Consider the following 19,812-nt stretch of genomic DNA (forward strand, 5'->3'; position numbering starts at 1 on the left):
ACTCACATCACTGGCAGAACAAGAGGATCTGAAGAATGAGAAATGAGATAGCCTGGGAAGAGCACAGTCAATTCTATTCATGAAGCAGAGAAGAGGAGTTAAGATGAGAATGACATCTAAAGTTATGAACTAGAAAAGTAATTATTAGAATAATTTATTGAAAGAGTATCATTCAAGCAAGATTATGGTTACTGGAGTGAGAAGGAAAAGGTTTTACTACCTTTCTCAAGACATAGATGGTCAGAATGCCTGCACTTAAATTCCAGCCAAGTCAAAGGTGACACTGAGGTAACAGGCTGGAAGACATAAAAATAAATCTAAGAAATAATTTGGATTCCTCCTGTATTTTGGTGTGGGTAAAGGGAAGATTTCAGAATTTGTCTGTAATCAATTAAGTACTTGTTATGTTTATTCTAAAGAATTAATATAAGTAAATCTAGAATATTTTTGTTTGTTTATTCTAGCTAAATTTATTTTTTGAGGCATTCTTCTAATTTACTTATCTGCTGCCTTTATCCCTGTAATAGTTTCTCTCTGTGCCAGTTAGTGGTTTCAGTGTATGAAGTTTGACCATGACTTTAATTCCCAATGATCTTTTGGAAGATGAAAGACAAAGCCAAAGTGTATAAACAGCCTTGGGTAAATGGCTTATGGCTAATTTCCATGCCTCATCTATGTATCTCATGGTCAGTGAATATCTCTGTAAAAGTTATAACTATATGTGGCCTTGGGAAACAAGATCTTCCTGGTTTATCTTTTTAAAGAGGTAACACTTGCCTCATGCTTCCTGTAGTCCGGAAAAAATCTCTCTCTGGTCATGTCTGCATAGAAAAAAAAAGAAACAAAGAAAAAAATTAAGGAAATGCCATCAGCAATAGCCAGTCTACAGAAGATGAGAAATGGCCAAACTGTAGGCATCCATTACTTGGTCTAAGTCCTTTCTGAGCTATGCTGTGAAAGTTTTAGTTTGATGTCAGAGAAAACTTGGATTAAAAATATCCATTCTAGGTAACACATTTAAACTAAAACCTTTTAATGTAATCCTCATACTTTGAACGTGTTTCAGGTAATGTATAATTTTGTGTTCTCACTTTGCAAAGTTTCATATCTGACTGAAATGTTCTAATTTGGTTTATACTCTTTTAAAGCCTTCCTTAGGATCATTTTCTGTCTTCTGCACTTTCTTCCTCAGACAAGAATTACTAAAGAGGATACAACAATGCATTTCTCTCAAAGAACAATACCAAACATCATTTCAGAGAATAAGGGAGGAGCTAAAGGAAAATCCAAGTTACAGGCAATTTGATTTCAGGTAAATAATTCACTCTAATATTGAATCATATTAACTTATACACTTTTTAGATGGACTTCAATTATATCTGCTGGGTAGCAAAGCAAGGTCAATTAAACTGTAGAGTTTGTTATAATCAGAAGATTGCAGATGTTTAGGTTTGGGTTTTTTTGTTGTTGCTGTTGTTTTGTTTTCTTTTTCAGGAATAAACCAGTGACAGGTTTTTGCCAGCCATTTGCTGATTTAGCAGATATCCAAGAGAACTTCTGGGAACTTTCCATGTGTTAAATTAATACATATGTTTACGTATGGTCTGAAACCCCATCAAAACTGAGTCATGAATCTAAGTGAAAAAAGGGGAATTTAATCAGCTTTGGGCTGAGTTATCTGTCACAACACCAAGGAGACATTTACCTGTTTTGGCACTTAGAGCATGAGGCATTTCTTAGTATTGTAAATTCACATTTTGGTCCCCAGCAAATGTCTTATTTAAAAGAGTAACACCTGTGAAATGTGGTAAAGGCTTTTAATTAACATTTATAAAGATAAGCATTATCTTGTTTATATCCATTCTTTCAAAATGGTTTTTACTTGATTTATAAGTACAATATTACAGCATAAATTTTTTAATGTGAAACTTAGTAGCAGTTCTCGTAGAATATATGTGGGTTAAATAGCAATAAACTATTACAAATACATTTGCATAACATTCTCTGTTGCTTTTTTATTGTTAGTGAAAACTATATATTTGGAAAATTTTATGCATTCTGTAAATGCTTAGAGAAGATTTCAGACATGAGCAATATTATGGAAAGGCTTTTAGAGCTCCAGTGTATAAAAATAGAAGGTATTGAAGAGATCAGTGCTCATTACCAGAGCATTGCTACAAACACCAAATCCAAGCAGTATGATATTCTGGATCACCGAAAAAAAGAGGTACATACATTCAGCATGTCTCTGACAATCACTCCTTTAATTCTACGCTTTTCATTGTAGTTATGCACATAGTATTTTGCTGTAATAGTAATCCTTTTGTGTCTTTTGATACAATTTGAAGGTGTTTGGGTAAATTTGGTTTTCATTTGCAATCTTTCTGTTATATTTTTTATAAACTAGGTTTTGTATGATAGGTAAGGTTGCTGACAACTTCTTCTAAGCTTGTTTGTTTAGAGATGCACGTATTTTGAGCTGCAAACTGAAAATTAATTCAGGCAGGTCAGTGCACTGAGTATAGCTCATCTAGTTGGAAGAGTTTCTGTGTATTACTGAAAATAATGGAGCAGTAAAGGCAGTGTTACAATAACAGTTGTAAGAGCACTTAGATGAAGGTTTTAGAGGGAGAAGTGAGTGATATCACTCCCCAGCGCTGAGCAGTGTAGTAAAAACTGAACTAGCTTTTCAAGTGCTTCAGAGTACATATGCTGGAAGTGAGCTGCATTTTTTTTGAGTGGTAGCCTGCTTGCTTTGCAGGATTAACAGCCTCACACTAGAAGTGCTGGAAGTGCTGACTTACTCTCCTGCCTTCCTGAACTGTAACTTGCAACTGTCAGGAACTTTCCTTTACGTCTTTTACGTCTAGAGTACCTTTGGCTTTCCTCTAACTGGCTAATGGCTTACATTTCTGTAATACTTGCTGTGTGGTAACTGGAATTTGAAGTGTGTTTAAAAAATTGCATGTCTTTTCTGCACCAAAATGGTTGGAGCAATATATATTTATGGTCTATCTTCCCACTTTTATCCTTTTCTAGTTTGAAAAAGATTACCTTGAATTTAAGAACCAAGTTGCAACATTGTACGAGTCCATACAAGAATTTTTGGATTCCTGGTTTGAGAAGACTGTAACTGTAAGTAATTTTACAAATGCAAACCCCTTGTTCTGGTGCTCTGAAAGACTGAGTAGCCACAGCTTCTACTGAATTCCTTCACTACTGCCGGAGTTTTGTACTGTGCAAGTATTGAGATAGTATAGAAGGACATCAAGCCTATTACAAACATTTTAAAAGTCACTTGCACAAGTGACATGATAATGTTCATTGGTACTTAGTGCCAGCTTTATGTTCCACCTTTCTTTTTCAATTTTATAGACATATTTTTTAAAGTTTATTTTCTTTCTTCATCCTGGTGTTCCCCATGCTTCCTGTTGCATTTCTAAGTTATTCATGTTGGAGTGGCAGGAGCAATGAAATCATTTCTGCTGTCTGTTACCTTAATGTCAGGACTGTTCATTGGTCCAGGCCCTGGTCATAATATGAGGTGTTAATGAAGCCTGAGTAAAGGTGCAGGTGTTCTACCACTATTGTTTGCAGAAAAAAAAAGAGTGATGATTTAAGAGCAGAAAATTATTAAATATTCCACTGTGCTGTAGTAGGATGAGTTTCTTTGTTCATACTATGGTAAATATATGTTCTATGGGACAAAATGCAGAAGTAAAATTCACTAACTTATCTGAACTGGCTTTTCTGTGTTTCCTAGAAAACAGCTTGCAAACAACTTAGAAAACACATAAAGTAAAAAAAACCTTCATGAACTGTGACTTTTTAAACTATTAACATCTTCTGCAGTAAATACTCCATCTTCTTTTTTAGACTGAACAGATGCTGAGACTTCTGATGAAGCTTGAACAAATAGGAGAAAATCATATTGATCTTGATGAGAAGTATGCCATTGTCCTTCAGCAGTACAGCCAAGACTTGGAGTTTGTCCAAAAACTCTACCAGAAGCAAAAAGAAAATCCACCTATACCACGTAACATACCACCAGTAAGAATTAAATAAATGAGAGAGAAAAAAGGCTTTGTTTCTTGACTATTTTAAGTTAATGGAAATATAACTTCATATCTTCTCTGTTTTAGGTAACAGGGAAGATTATGTGGGCTCAGCAGTTATACAGGAAAATTGACCATCCAATGACATTCCTTAAAAAGAAAACCACGCTTTTGAAGGTTGGAATTAGCAGAGGAGGATTTGTGCAAGGCTGTCAAGCATGTCGCTAACAGACACATGATTTATTTTTATACTCCTAAGCTTGTTTTTCTAGCAACTTATATTCAAGCTCATCCAACAGGATGTTAGTGTTTGCTCTAGGATTTGAATTCCTTTTTGCAGCATTGTTATTCTATGCCTGGGGACAGTTACTTTCCTTGAGACATTAAGCTGATGACTTAGGCCGGTGCTCTTGTCTCCTCTGGGACTTGAGTTTGTTCATCTGGATACCAGCACTGTTGGCTGTGTACCTAAGATGAAATCCTTCTGTCTGCTATGCTGTGTAATGAAGAGGACTGAGATATTTAACCTCAAACACTAGCCACACATTTTTAGAGCTTTCTCAATGGGACATCTGTGCCCTGTATAGGTCATAGTATAGACTTTGGTTTATCGGCAAGACTGGGAGGAAAAGTCAGGGAAAAAGTTATGTTGTTTAGACCAGTTAAATGCTTCTTAATAATTGAATTCCTAAATATATTTCTATGGTTCTGTGTTTTACGTTATCACTAAAGTAACATAATTTAAAGTTTTCTGTTTGTTTTGTGTTCCTAATAGTGGTGAGGAAAAGCCTATTGGAGGACATATCTGCAATGTTAGACTCATTGAATTGATCAAATGGTGTTTGTTTTCCTCTCCCCCTGCCCCCTCTCGAATTGCAGACACTGGAAATGAAAAAGGTTGTTAAGAGCTACAATAAAATAGCTGCGGTTCTTTTGGAATTTGAACTTGTTTATCATAGAGCCTGGTGCAGTTTTGCTGACCAGGCTAGAAATGCTCTGTGTGCTTCCTTACTTGTCAGGCACCCAGAAACCAAAGTAAGTATGATTTATTCTCTGTATTACTGTTGCATTGTCTATTATTACACATGCTACTTTAATCATATCACAGATAGACAAGCACAACATTAAAGTAGTCCTAACAGGAGTGAAAAAATGAATGACTCGGATTGGTGTTGTGTGTGTGGGGGTTAATTATTTTTTTAATTTATTTTTGGTCTTTTTGTTCTTTTTATATGTATTTGTGGTACAGACTTCATCTTGTTTCTTGTTTTTGCAATCTCATTAATTTGATTTCAAAACTGCTTGATGAGGCAGAAAATCTTACTGTTCTTACTTCACAGATTATTTTTTTATGTTGTGGTGCAGAGAAATTATGTTTAAAATGTGGCATTTTTTGAACTTGTGATGGCATAATTGACAGCTAGAGCTTAGTTTTCAAATTTATTTATCATCTTAATAGCATTTAGTGCCTCAAAAAGTGTACAGAGATTAATCTTGACAACATATTCCCTAGTCTACTGATGGAGAAACTGTTATGAAAGGCAAATTAGCTTCCACAGAGTGTAGCTGCAAAACTAGAATTAAACTTCCGAAGTTTAATTCTAATTAACTTTATCTAGTTGGAGATGTCCCTGCTTGCTGCAGGGGAGTTGAACTAGATGACCTTAAAGGTCCCTTCCAACCCAGTGCATTCAATGATTCTATGATTCTGTAAGTCACAAGAACCAAGTGCTTAGGGCACAGTGAGGGAGTGACAGAAAATTGAAATCAGTATCTTTGTTGATTATACTTTCTAAAATCCAGGTATATGTAGAGGAGCATAATGATCTGTGTAGAAACACAGGTATCCATTTGAAAAATGTTCTTTACTCACCTACATTGTTCTATATTACAGTTATATCACAGCAGGGCATTTGGACTAGATGACCTCTGGATGTCTCTTCCAACCCAGTGCATTTTATGATACATGTAGGCATCAAACTACTGCTTTATTTTCTATTTCTTGTTTTCCTCTCATACTGCTACATGAAGGAATTACTTGTAAACTTGGACCCAATAGTCCTGGAAGTACTTTATGAAACAAAATACCTGAAAAAAATGCATTTTGAAGTTCCAGATGTTGTCCTTGGCTTGTGTGCAGACGAAGAACAGATTAAAAGACATCAAGTGGCGTGAGTGAACTGTTTTTGGATTTGATTCTCATCTGCAAATGGGAATTCCTAGCTTTATGTCTGTTGCTTATGCTTTTGATTTATTATAATTTTTCTCTCTGATGGAGTTTAATTGAAATTTAGTTGCTTCCCCCTGCATTTCCACAGTAATATTGGTGACATGCAGTTGTTCCTATCTCCACAAATATCTCATTACTAGAAAATGCCTGCATGCTTTTCTTTTGTTATTGCAACAGCTGCTCTGTAAATGAGGTTTCTATGTGCTACTACATAGGGATCACACTCCAAAATATTATAGTCTACATCAAAAGCTTTTTTCTGTTAGAAAAACAAGCTGGAATTTATCACTTGATTAAAGCACAACCCAAAAATTTGTATAGGTAATACATCACCTAAGTTACAATTTGCTTTCTTTTGTTGAATATTTGAAATAACTTCTGGTGATTTTAAACAATTTATTTCTGCTTCTTGTAAGAGTCCAGTTCTGTGCTGGAGGAGTTCTTTTCATTCTCAGGGGTGCTGATTATTAATTCTGTAACTCACTAATAACAGATGGTAGATCATAAAAAAAGTAATCCTTTGTCAGATGTGTTCTTTAGGTTAAAGCATTCAGTCTTTCACTCTTACAACACCATATTTCAAATTAATTATCTGTGGACGAATTAACCTAACATTTTTAATGTACAAGCACCACTCTATGTACTACAGTCCTCTAGCAAGCAACCACTATCCAACTTCTGCCATGTGAGAGAAAAAAGAGTACATAAAATATTTTCAATTAAAAAAATTCCAAACTTACTTTCTATTCTAAGAAAGACTTCAGATTGACTCCCCAAACAATGAAGATATATTCAGAGACTGCATATTTTTACCTAAGCTGCTCTGGAAAAACACTTTTGGATATATTGTGAATGGGTTATCTCAGTATATGGTTTCTAACTATGATGTTTAAAGTTAAGGTTTAAATCTGGCACAGAACACAGCTATTACTGGTTTTGCAGCAGTTCTTATAAGGAACCCAGGACTTTTCTAAGTCTTGATTCAGAATTTGGCCTCTTTATCTTTGATAGTTGGTGCCCTGAATGGTTTGGATCTAGCTTTTCTTGTAATCAGTGTCATCTCATACCGTGTCTTGTGAAACAGGAAGAAGGGAACAAAAATACATTTTCAATTTCTTGATTTTTTTTAACTGTAATAAGCTTTCTTTGGAAGAAAAGTTATCTAAAGAGATCATAGTCACTTTCCTGAAGGTTTCCTGAAGGTGGTTATTTCCCCAGTCTGGTTCTGCTGTAGGCTTAGTTTGACCTCATAAGAGCTGGGAGGAGTTCTTATTTTTAACATGGACTTGGAATTTGCAAATCTTAACAGAAAATGCGTCCAAACTTATGTGTGTTTCAGATGTCTGAAATAAGCACATTCTTAACCTTGTTATATCTTGCAGACTACAGAATCTATTGATCAGTTATAAAGAGTGTCGGAATGGCATTCCTGTCATGCTGAAACCATTGATGAAACCTTTCATAGGACAGGTCGAGGATGCTTTTACCCCAGGCCTGATGCAGCTGTCATGGACTTCTTTAAACATCAATAAATGTATGTGACAGGAGAAGAAGAGATGAACCATTGATGCTCTTAGGTGGTATTGGCCAGATACTTCCTTGTCACTTTTAGGAAAAGCATTTCATCTATGCAAGGGAAAAACACACCAAGTCCTTCCTCCTGATTATGGAAGTAAATCAGACAGGAGTAAGGTGAAGGGCTAGAAGGAGGATCTGGGGAACTACAGGCCTGTCAGCCTGAAATTGGTACTGGGAAAGATTATGGAGCAGTTTATCTTAGGTGTGCTCACATGGCAAGTACAGGACAACCAGGAGATCAGGTCCAGCCAACATGGGTTTGTGAAGGACAGGTCCTATTTGACCAACTTAATCTCCTTGTATGACCAGTTAACCTGGCTAGTGGATGAGGGATAGGCTGTGTATGTTGTCCACCTGGCCTTTAGTAAAACCTCTGATGCTGTTTCCCATGGCATTCTGTTGGAGAAGCTGGTGGCTCATGGCTTAGACAGGTGTATTCTTCACTGAGTTAAAAACTGGCTGTGGATGGCCAGGCCCAGTGAGTTTTGGTAAATGGAGTTAAATCAAGTTAGCAACTGGACAAGTGCCATTCCCCAGGGCTCAGTGCTGGGCCTTGTCCTGTTTAACATCTTTGTCAATGATTTATATGAGGGGATTGAGTGCACCCTCAGTGAGTTTACAGATGACATGAAATTGGGATTGCTTAACCTGAAGGAGGCTGAGAGGAGGCCATATTGCTCTCTACAGCTACCTGCAAGGAGGTTGTAGTGAGCCTGGTGTTGGCCTCTTCTCACAAGTAACTTGTGACAGGACAAGAGGTAATGGCCTCAATCTGCACCAAGGGAAGTTGAGATTGGTTGTTAGGAAAAAAGTCCTTACCAAAAGAGTGGTCAGACATTAGAACAGGCTGCCCAGGGAAGTGGTAGAGTTACCATCCCTGGAGGTGTTCAAAAAATGAGTAGATGTGGCACTTTGGGACATGGTCATGGAGGTGTTTGGTACGATGTTGGACCACCACTAAAGCATGTCCCTAAGTGCAACGTCCACATGTTTTTTGAACAGTTCCATGTTTGCATATTTTATTGTCATTAAATGGAACACTGGGAGAGAGGATGATGAGATTTAAGGGGTCTCTATGTTGCATGATTTGTGTTGATTTTCTTTTCCTTGCTTAGTTATTGCGAATGTTCATAGTACCCTGAAGAAGCTGGACTATGTAGTCAAAGAAGTGGCTGATACCCTGGAATGCAGAATTGAAAGAATTCTGGAGGATATGTCAAACACTGCTCTGCTAAATTTGCCAGAGGATGAACCTATAGATGTGCTTTCCTTCCTGGAACATACAGAAAAGATTGCTATCTCTGCTGCTCACAAACTGTCACAGTAGGTTTATTCCTTGCATAGGTTGGAAAGCTATGTTTGGGAGGGATTATTTACATATTACCTTTGTATGCGCCTTTAGAGTGTTATTTTAATAAAGCGCCAGGCAGAATGATAGTCTCAGGACACAAGGAAAGTCTCACAAGTGTCTTGAATAAAGTAGGTGTAACACTGCTTCTGTAGTGTTTAACATTTCATATTTTTTTCTTATGCCATTCTTATCAGTAGCAAGAAAAATGAGGATGGATAAGACTTGAAATTTCATCTCCATATTAATTGCTTGATTCTTAGTGCTAGCTAGCTAATATAAGAGTTCCCATTCTCCTGGTGCTGCAATTTTTTTGGCCTGTGCCTATTTCCCAGATTATACCAGAAAATTTGTTGTTTATTTCTCCAAAAAGATGTCTATGCTCACTGTGCAAAACATCTGCTTCTTTAAGTATTATGAAGTCCAGTTGAATCAGTTATAATAGATTCTGGCAAATGGGTTTCTTAATCTGCATATCTTAATACACAGACAGTCTCTGTATGCCCAAGCAATAGGAACAAATCAGAAAGTATAAGGGTATTTGCCTGTAGTTACAATTCTTCACTGCACAGTATAACTTGGGATGCGTGCCTGTAAAAATCCAAAGAGTATTCCATATGTTTGATTCCCTATGTGTGACTGTAAGGTTGTTTTTGTAGACAAAGCCAGCAAGTGGAATGCTCTGTGTATGAACTGGTAGATATTCTTAAGCACAGGCTGAAAGCAGATGCTGGCAGAACTCTGGAGGTAAGAAGACATTTTTGTAAAAAGTAACTTTCATAACCTAGTCAGATGCTTGATGTTTCACTTACATGCTGTATAACGTGGCTGTTTTCTGAAGAATTTCCTTTTAACCCTTTAGGATTCATTCATCTGTACACATACTGACCTGAAACAGAAAACACGCTGCCAAGAATGCCTATCCTGTAGTTATTATAATCTGGTGGGACAGCTTTGTCAGAAGAATACTGAGTCTTTGATCAGATGTGAGTCTGTCTTTTTCAGATGTTTAAATTTTAAGATTTTTTTTTCCCAAAGCTTATTGTGGCATATAATATATCCTCACTTAAATCTTATTTTTATCTAGGCATGAAGAGTTCTTTAGAGTCCTTAAAACATCGATTGCGTGTTGTTGACTCTAGGTATCAGACGACCAAGTTTGTAGATACCCAGAGGGTTCCTTTGTTCAAAGCTGAAATTCAACTGGCTATTCCAAATGTTGTCTTGAGACCAAATCTTGAGGATATTCAGGTAACATGATAACTGTGCATCTCAGTCATTATAGTAAAACATTTATAAATGCATTGTTTAGAAACAACATGTGTGAGTTTAATCTAAGAACTAAAAGGAAGGCAAAAAAAGGTGAAAAGTCACGAAGCCACCAATCTGATTTGTTAGGCAGGGCAGTAGAAGGAACTTTTTTTTAAAAAAAACCCTCAGTAACCTACATTCACAGCCCTCTGCTTAGAAGCAGACATTCCAAAGTGAATGCAAAATTAAAGATGAATGTCATTGATACTGCATGACTTGATCTCCTTAAACTCTTTTGGAGTATAAACCAATGTTTATCAGTTTAAAATGTCGTTCGTAAATCAGCATTCTGCAGGAGTGAACTGTAAAGAAAAATATTTCTAGCTAAAGCTCTAATCAGTGCAAAACTTTGAACACTTACACATGTACTTACACTCACTGCCCTTTATTCACAAAGTTGTCTGTGGTGTCGATTTGTGGACTTCTCATTTGGCATTGTCACTGTAAAAATCAGTATGTGCATTCTTTCTCCGATTTCATGTGCAGCCTTCATGGTGTTGTCACTAAGATATCAGACCACAAAGCAGAATTTAAAAATAGCAGAGACAGAAGTTATATTATAATTTCTATAGCTGCCTGTATAGATTATAGAGACAAATGTGTTCAAGAATTCTGATGTGAAAGTGAAAAGTATTATTATGAATAATAAATAACCAATTTGAGGGTAAGTAGTACTATAATTAAGTTATGATCCCCAGTGATTCATTATTAGTGCTCATAAAGCTCTCTTATAGTTTTGGTTGAAAACCACAGAACAGTAGAAGGACTGTGATAAAGCTTTATGGAGTGCTCTTTCCACTTAAAATGTGATTTGGGTGATCCTACTTCATGCTTCTTAAAATATTTTCTGTAAAGACAGATGTATAGTTCTTCCATTTTGGTATTGTTTGGAGGTTCCCTTTTTGCGTTTCCTCCCCACTTGCCATGATCTCTGTGTACTCAAGGAGAATGTTTTGCTGTTTTCAGAATGCTGTAAACAAAGCAGTAAACATTGTATTATCAATAGCAAAAGATATCCCTCTGTGGAAATTTGCTTACTTACATCATAAACAGCAGCTGGTGAGTATTTTGTTTTAATTATTTAAAAATTTTAGTATTTTGGTTAACATTTCTTAATCTCATAAGGATAGGTTTTGTACCAATACTTTGACATGCAATCTGGTGGAGCTTGCTGTTAAGTGACGGCCCTGGTTTTTAATTTCTATATCAACTAATTGAACACAAGATCAATAATTCATAAACCTTATGTTTGGTCATTTTTAACATTGAAATCCAAAATTGCTTTAATAAAAGTATTTCTAAAATATTGTTAAGTGTGATAATGATATTGCAGAGAATGTATGAGAATTATCCATAGGGACTACTAGCTGAGTATAAATTATTATCACTTTTTCCAGGCAAAAGCTTTAAGTTAATCTCAGATCAGCACATTTCAATTGAAAAAAAAAAACCAAACCAACCCAAAACATTCAGGTTCTGCAAATAAATAATGAAAGCCAAACAAACTAGGAGAGAGCGGGCTGAATTTGGTTTCTTCAAGAGGTCTTGGTTGCTTATTTCCAAGCAGCCAACACTACATTGCCCCCAGGACTTTTTTGGCCAAGAATGGCATAGATTGTAATTCTGCACTAAAGAAAGCAGCAAAACCTGAACAGTTGTGTAGGAGCAGTAAGCAGTACAGTTGTACTTATGTATGATGCATATTTGACAGATATAATTCAGAAATTATTAATATAGAGCTCCATGTGCATTTTTTAATAAAATTAACTTTAACACTAGAATTATAGTAAAAATCCAAAGTAAGAGCAGGGAGTCTTCTTGCGGAGCCTTCTGTTCTTAGAAGTACTTACTGTGCATGCATTATTGGGCAGTCCATAATGTCAATGTAAAACTAAGTAAAAATCTACTGGACATGTTTTTTTTTTGTTTGTTTGTTTAATTTATGCCAGATTGAACAAGCTGTTGCTGTAGAGCTAGGTGATGAGAGCAAACTCACCAGGATGGTTGCACTGAAACCATTAGACAAGCAGATCATCGAGCATAAGGATGTAAATAAAGTGGTGATCCAATTAAGTACAATTGTTTTATCTCTTAAAACTGAAGTATCGGATCTTCTGAAGAGCTTTTCTGAATTTTCAAGCATCTGGAACAAGGTTAAATCCATATGTAATAATCTTGCTGTATCGTGAAATCTTCTAAATAAACTGGTTGGGGTTGCATAACAAGACTCTCCTCAGTAGGAAGCATTGGTTTTGTGATACAGCTCCTACTCCCTAATACCTTCTCTGGCTATTCTTGTGTGATCCAGAGCCTATTATTCTTTACCAATTAAACTATCTTAGGAAGAAAGCAGAACAAAAAAGAATGTAGAAGCATAAACAAGGTTATGCTGTCATACACATGCATCTTTCTCACAGCATCATCTGCCTAAGTTATAAAAAAGAATAGTTTAGCAGAATCTCTGAGAAATTGCAGACTACAAAACTAGTCCTGAATATTAAACTGACAAATTCTTCTTCAGCAACCACTGCTGAAAGCAGCTTTTCTATTTCTTCACAATAATGATAAACTAATTTCAGTAATAAGGATTCCTAAGCAGAAGAAGAACTGGGCTGATGAAATTGTCTTCATTAGGAAGTGGGCCCAGTAGCATAAATAGTAAAGATGTGAAGATTGCTTGGCAGGAGATATGTCATGAAGTAAACATTCTGACTAGTGAGATTCAACTCTGTGGATCAATCAAAATGAGAGTAATCTTATCTTTGTAACTGCTCTCTATTTTTGACTTCCCCTTCCTAAACCAAATCATAGATGACCACGTTCTCACAGCCAACTCTTGTGGTTAGTTCAGGCTAAGACAGACATTTTCACTTTTTTATGGCTTCTGGGGTCCCAACTCTTAATGCTTAGTTACCCCAGTTTTTGGAGTTACTGTTTGATCTAGCCCTATGTTGATGGTATGTCATTTCACCCAAACCATCAGGCTGGATAGTGCAGTAGCATGACGTTTCCTTTTTACTAAAATCCTCTAAACCAGTCAATTAATCTGCTTCTTAACATTAAAATTCCTCAGGAGTTGGCACTGTTACCCCCTGTCTTTATAATCTTTGTGGGACCGGTGGAAACTGTCACTGGTAACTCATTATTGGCCAGAAGCTGTAACAGCTTCTCAGCTGAGGGAACTCACGATGCAGACTGTAGATAAATGTTATAATGTCATTGAGCTGAGTGAAGGTCATTTGTTTGCAATGGATCTGAAAGTCTAACACATTTATTGAGCTGGTGGCACAGAAGTTCTTGGCTCTGCAGAGAGGCCTTTCTTGTGAAAAGAAAGGGTGCTCTGTGCTCTGTTGCCTTTAAACAATCTTCAGCAAGCCAAATGCCCTCTCTTCCCTTAGATCTATCCTTCCCTACCAAACTGTTCTTTCTCCTACAAATGGTGAGGCCATTTCAGAAAGAGTGAATATAGCTGAGTACAATTACTGCCATTTAAATACCTGTTAGACGATGTGAGCTGCTTTTGGGGGTTTGCAGAGATAAAGGGAGACGGAGAAGTGAATATTTCCAGAAAAATGTTACAGCTACATTTTGCAGTAATATTTGGATGGATAAAGGATATCCTGATCTGTCCCAGTTTTTGAGTTGCAGATAGATTTCACAGGCTTTAAAGAAAGAGTCAGGAAAAGCAATTCAAGTGAAATAATTTGATCTTAATGCTTGTATCTTAAGCTTTTTAAGAAATGGAACATTTGTGTTTGCACAGTACATCAGGCAGATGGCTTCCCCTTAGGTTATTGTAATACTAATGCTAAATAATCATTAAAATAAGCTTCTTTTATATAGGATCCAGAGGAAGAAGTGAGGGAGTTTATAGATACTAAACCAACAATGGCTGAATTCCAAACTCAAATTGAGTATTTTTCTGTAAGTATTATATCTCCAATAAAAATGATCTGTCCAGGGAAACTGTAGTGAAATTAAAAGCTGAACCACCTTTTTTGTTTTTTTGGTCTTAGCAATTAGAAATGCAAATCAGGGAACTGCCAAGTCACTGTGTACTGGAATCGGTGGATATTGCAACAGACTCACTGAAAATAGCTTTAATTCAGCAATGCCGTTCAAGACAAAGAACATTTGGATTAGCATTGAATAAAAGATCTGCCACAGACATGGATGAGATTTATTCATTCATTGAAAATGTCAGTAAGAGATTAAGCACACCTATACATGACCTGAATGATGTACGGGGAGCAATGGAAGCACTAAAGGAAATTCGTGAGAATGAGATTAAAATTGACATGACAGTTGGACCTATAGAAGAATCTTATTCTGTACTTCACAAATACAATCTGTTCTTTAAAGATGGAAATACAGAAAGAGTTGATGGATTAGCTTATGCCTGGAAGAACCTAAATGCACAGGTATCATAGCCGTAGTATTTCTCAAGTCATATATATAGCAAAGTTATTGTCAGTCTTTTAAATGTTGAAATGCTAGAACAAAACTATTTTCTTACTTTAAACTATTCCTTTTTCCTGTGTCTTTTTTGTCTGCTTTTCCTCTTTGTCTGCATGTAGGCACTGCAGGTTGAAGACTTGCTGCTGAAGGTACAGCCAGATATGAAAACAGATTTACTGAGTGGTGTTCAAAAATTCAAGATTGATACTGCAGACTTTTACAAAGATTATTATGAAAAGTAGGTGACCTGTGATGAAATACAATGATGCTTTATTAGTGATTGTTCATAAATGGGGCATCTAAAGGGCTGCAGAGAATAAATACTGTGCACCCTCAATGTATATATAACAGCTGAAAAAAACCCCTAATTTCAGAAGATTAGAAGATGGGCTGTCACAGATTTTTTTCCATGATTTCAATGCTGGCTGGAATTGGTGAAATTCTGGAGGAGTTAATAGGTTAGGGAAAAAAAAACAACACAATCAAGTTCTCAATCCAGATCTAAATTTGAAATATTTCTGAGATTCTAAATATAAGATATAATTTTAATATATATATATATATAAACTATTTAGAATCTCAAAATAGCATATAGTATATAAATTGAGTGGAGATTCCACTTCTGGGTATTTCTAAGTTCACTGATTGTTACTCAGTCTTACTTCTAACTTTACTTTGGCCTTTTTCAAAATTTTTGGTTTTTTTATTTCACTTACAGGATGTTTGTGCTTCACTGGGCACTTCTGCATTAGCAACAAAGAAGGAAAGACAGGATTTGTCTTGCTATGATCCTCTAGGGCTCTAGGAACATACATCCATAGTGTATGTTTTCTGGCAATGAAGTTCATGTCAGCAGCTGACCCTTAGGCACGCACTGCACTCCTGTAGTCCATGGGCAGTGTAAAACAGCTTTATGTACAGCCTCCTCAGGGTACTTTACTGTTATGAAAAGAATCCAGTGCATGCATAGAGCACACACTCTTAGAGGGTCTTGAGTAATATATACTCTACTCTTAGGGCAGATGCTTTTGTGTAGGTGTTGCAAGCAAGGTGCTCCATATGGTAACTGCATGCTTGGCTTCAGCCTTTGCTTCCCCAGGAGTGAAACTTTTTGAAGGCACACTATCAGTGTATTAGAGGGCAAGGCTCAAGACTTCAGCTATAGACACAAGGTGTATTTGCACCTAAACTGAACCTACTAAAGCATCAAGCTGCTAATGTGGGTGCATGGATAATACTGCCTGCAGTTTTGCTCTCACAGTTCTCTACAGCAATTCATGGAAAAACCCGGTGACTGCTACCAGTTGGAGGGACCCTGAGAGCATCCTGCCTCCTGAGGGTTCAGCTGCCTGGGCTCAGTGACAACTTAGAGCTAGTACATCTGAGGGCTTCCTCCTTTCTTTGATAGCAGAGCAGTCTCACATGGCTGTGCTGGGAGGCCTCAGCAAGGCTGAAATTCCTTCCAGTGGGATCTGCTTTTAAGCTGAGGCTTCATTCCCTGGCTCCCTGACCTACAGCTCCAGCTCTGTTGCAGTTATGCCTGTGCCTGGTCATTGACCCTACTGAGCTGAATTTGGATCCCAGTGCAAAGACTCACTACTCAGCCTGATCTCAGAACAGCCTGATAACCACTGGATTGTGTCTCATCCTGGTTGCCTTCCCTAGACCTACTCTTGACCCTGACTTTCTGATTCACCTTCCCCGCGTGACCTTGCCTCTGTGTAATTATTGTGGACTTGTCTAAAGATCTGGACTCTTGTTTGAACCAGACTGCTGTCCCCAGCCTGCCCTGCTTTCCATGCTCAGGTGCTATGGAATCAGGGCCTGACTACTGCCTCTGCTGACACTGTTACTGCTGTCACCTTCTGGTTCCATGTCCTTTGCCAAGCAGCCAGCTTGCACTACTCTCTGACGTCCGTGTGTCTGTATTTCTTTCTAGAAATACCCATAGCACAACAGAAGAGGACATACTTAGAGTTTTAATATCAAAATACTATGATGCACTCAGGAAGTGGTTACAGGCATGGCAACTGGGGATTGCACCTAGTCCTGCTGAAACATACTCATTAGGGCAAAATCATATTTTTTGTGTTATTTTTCCAAGTGCTTATTTATGATTCTAATACAGGCTACCACAGTTTTCTCTCTTGAATGATATACCTGCTGTCTTTCTCTTTTTAAGAATAGAAATGAAAATAATTATTAAAATGTATTTTACAGAGAAAAAGAAATGGAAAATAACAAAGATAAAATAATTATAGGTCTTTTTAGTTGTATTTAATATGGATAGCAGCCCAGATGAATTTTGTTAGACAATAAATTGGTCTTTCTTTCAAGGACTGTTCAATATGTAATGCTGGGACACTGAATATACTTTGCATTTTCTCTTTTAGTATCTTTTTTGAAAATGTATAGAAAAAATATTAAATACTGCTCAGCAAGTCAGATCTGTGTTGTGCTTCTTTCAGAAACCTTTATGGTTGATACCTCCACTGAATAAGTTTGTTTTTTTACAGGGGCCCAAGTGAGGAGAATGTTCCTCCCCATGAAGCAAGTGACAGATTACAGATCTTTCAAGCCAAATTTGATGACCTGTGGAGGAAGTATATCTCTCTATCTGCTGGAGAAGAATTATTTGGTCTTCCTATCTCAGGTAGTTTCTCAAGACATATGGGTACCTGGTTCTAGGCTATTAAATTTTCCTTCTGTGTTCTGTTGAACACCTTCAATACTGGATTCATTGTAGAAAAGTTCCTTGCATTAAATTATTATTATTTTTCCTATGAAAAGCAGCTGTACGAAACTGACTCTCAGTCTGCGCATACATAAAATATGGAAAAATATTGCACTATTCTGAGTATTTCAGGGTTCAGCTGCTTTGCTCTCTTACTTTTTCTGTTTAGAGCCAACTATTTCTCCCATCTGTATTCCTCCATGCACAAATGTGGTGAACATGTTGCTGAAGTACTCAAGTTGTCCCTGCTCCAGGTATATAATGAATTCCCTTGGGCTGTGCAACTGATCTGTAACATCCTTCTGCCTCCTAGTCAGATACTTCTCAAATCTGGAAGACTGTGGTGTGAATTAAAGTTACAGCAGAATGTATAATAAGCACTTTAATTAGTACATATTAAATTCAGTATATTTTCCTGACTGAAGACATATGTAGTGACCACGATATATTTAATGAGAAATTCTCAAAGATATGAGAGAAACTAAACAAAAAATTACAACAAAAGAGGTCCATTTAAAATACTTTTATTGTGTAATATACTCTTTAGCACAACCCTTGTCGCCCATCTCTGCCTCTTAAGTAAATAGTGCAAACCGAGACGGGGCACATTTTAATTGTTGTATAAAACTAATGTGCTTTCCTTTGAATTTCAGCTTCTTTTTCAACATTATCTTCCTCAGAGAAAGTTGCAGCACCTTCTTTATAAGATTACATATACTGTTATAGAAAAATGTTTATAAAACTCAGCAATCTAAACAATTAATTACATCAAAATCGGAAGTTCTTACATAACGTAATTGAAAAATTTTGTCTTACTATACTATGTAAAAGACCACAGATCTGATTTCAGACATTTACTAAATACCAGTTTTAGAAATATACGGATCTCTGTGTTCATGAATACAGTTATACCTAATGAGCATTCACAAATTTATTCTTTTAAAATTTGAAACAGAGTATCCTCAACTGCACAAAATCAAACGTGAGCTTTCATTGCTTCAGAAACTTTACAGTCTTTATAATTCAGTTACTGCTAATATTGATGGATACAATGAAATACTTTGGAGTGATTTAAATACTGAAAAAATTAACAATGAACTTCTGGATTTTCAAAGCAGGTAAGTTATTATTTGTTGAATTGCATAAAATTTTTATTTCTCAGTTTTCAGTGTTAATTATCCTGTGAAAGTTGCCCTGAGTGGCAAAAATCTGCTTTTTTTTATATCAAGCTCAGGTGCTCATCACAGCTACACTAATTGCAGGTTGTGGTGCAATATGCAGCTGTTGCGTGACCATACTTAGCTCAATCTGCAAGTCACTCTAAGCTTGTTGGGGTATACTGCCATGGTAGTTATGAATAAGATACATAAACCCGTGGTAAGGGGGCTGTAAGAATAAATAACTTGCATAGTTTATCTCTACATATTACCTTCTCTGTGATGCTGGACACAGTTTTGAAGTCACTGTTCACTTCTGTGCAATTGTGTGAACTGAAATTATTCTTTCAACAAAAGTAGGTAGCCACATTAAATTCTGAAGAGTTATTATAAGATTGGAGAGGAAGAATGTTTTCCATGTTACATGCAAAATAACTATTAGGTGAGACCGTGGTTTGCTAAAATGAGAGGAGTTTAGGTAAAGACAGACCTTTAGTTTCTCAACAGCCATGGTTGAGGCTGCACGACTTCCCTGACCCAGCTTGTTACTTCTCTCAGAGGCAAGATCTCATGAACAAACAGCATCTGGATTGTTTCCACATGGCCAGCTTTCTTTGAATTCTGATTCTGGGCACTGGAGTCTGGACAGAATTGCTGGGAAATTTTGTTAGATGCAAAAGTCTAGTCTGTATGCAGGTCTTAAGAATTCTGTGCCTCCATTCCTTTAGAGTACTTATCTGCACCAGTCTATGTTTTAACGGGAATTACAGAATATAAATGAGAACCAAATTACATACAGAAGTTTGAAAAGAAATGTGCTATACTATCCTATCCATATCCATTATAAAAAAAAATGTTTATAATAACAGCTAGAAAGAAGTTTCCCTTTATATTTTACTGTAATATAGTGTAAAGAGAATGTCTAGTAAATTGAAGAAGGA

General features: G+C 36.6%; 1 protein-coding gene across 1 annotated transcript in view; it reads left to right on the forward strand.

Annotated features, from left to right (window-relative positions):
- LOC128967635 (dynein axonemal heavy chain 5-like) overlaps positions 1-19,812 on the forward strand; it is a 149,822-nt gene that overhangs the window by 9,909 nt on the left and 120,101 nt on the right. Inside the window, exons 9-27 of the mRNA XM_054381818.1 lie at positions 1,193-1,312; positions 2,026-2,227; positions 3,040-3,135; positions 3,877-4,050; positions 4,143-4,232; positions 4,935-5,090; positions 6,087-6,226; positions 7,668-7,819; positions 8,979-9,186; positions 9,871-9,958; positions 10,074-10,197; positions 10,299-10,462; positions 11,489-11,581; positions 12,472-12,675; positions 14,366-14,446; positions 14,539-14,943; positions 15,100-15,218; positions 17,497-17,633; positions 18,670-18,832. Of these exons, the coding sequence (XP_054237793.1) occupies positions 1,193-1,312; positions 2,026-2,227; positions 3,040-3,135; positions 3,877-4,050; positions 4,143-4,232; positions 4,935-5,090; positions 6,087-6,226; positions 7,668-7,819; positions 8,979-9,186; positions 9,871-9,958; positions 10,074-10,197; positions 10,299-10,462; positions 11,489-11,581; positions 12,472-12,675; positions 14,366-14,446; positions 14,539-14,943; positions 15,100-15,218; positions 17,497-17,633; positions 18,670-18,832 (2,916 nt within the window). The remainder of the gene's footprint in view (positions 1-1,192; positions 1,313-2,025; positions 2,228-3,039; positions 3,136-3,876; positions 4,051-4,142; positions 4,233-4,934; positions 5,091-6,086; positions 6,227-7,667; positions 7,820-8,978; positions 9,187-9,870; positions 9,959-10,073; positions 10,198-10,298; positions 10,463-11,488; positions 11,582-12,471; positions 12,676-14,365; positions 14,447-14,538; positions 14,944-15,099; positions 15,219-17,496; positions 17,634-18,669; positions 18,833-19,812) is intronic.

Source organism: Indicator indicator, chromosome 6 (assembly GCF_027791375.1).
Source record: "Indicator indicator isolate 239-I01 chromosome 6, UM_Iind_1.1, whole genome shotgun sequence".
In the NCBI taxonomy this organism is placed as follows: Eukaryota; Metazoa; Chordata; class Aves; order Piciformes; family Indicatoridae; genus Indicator; species Indicator indicator.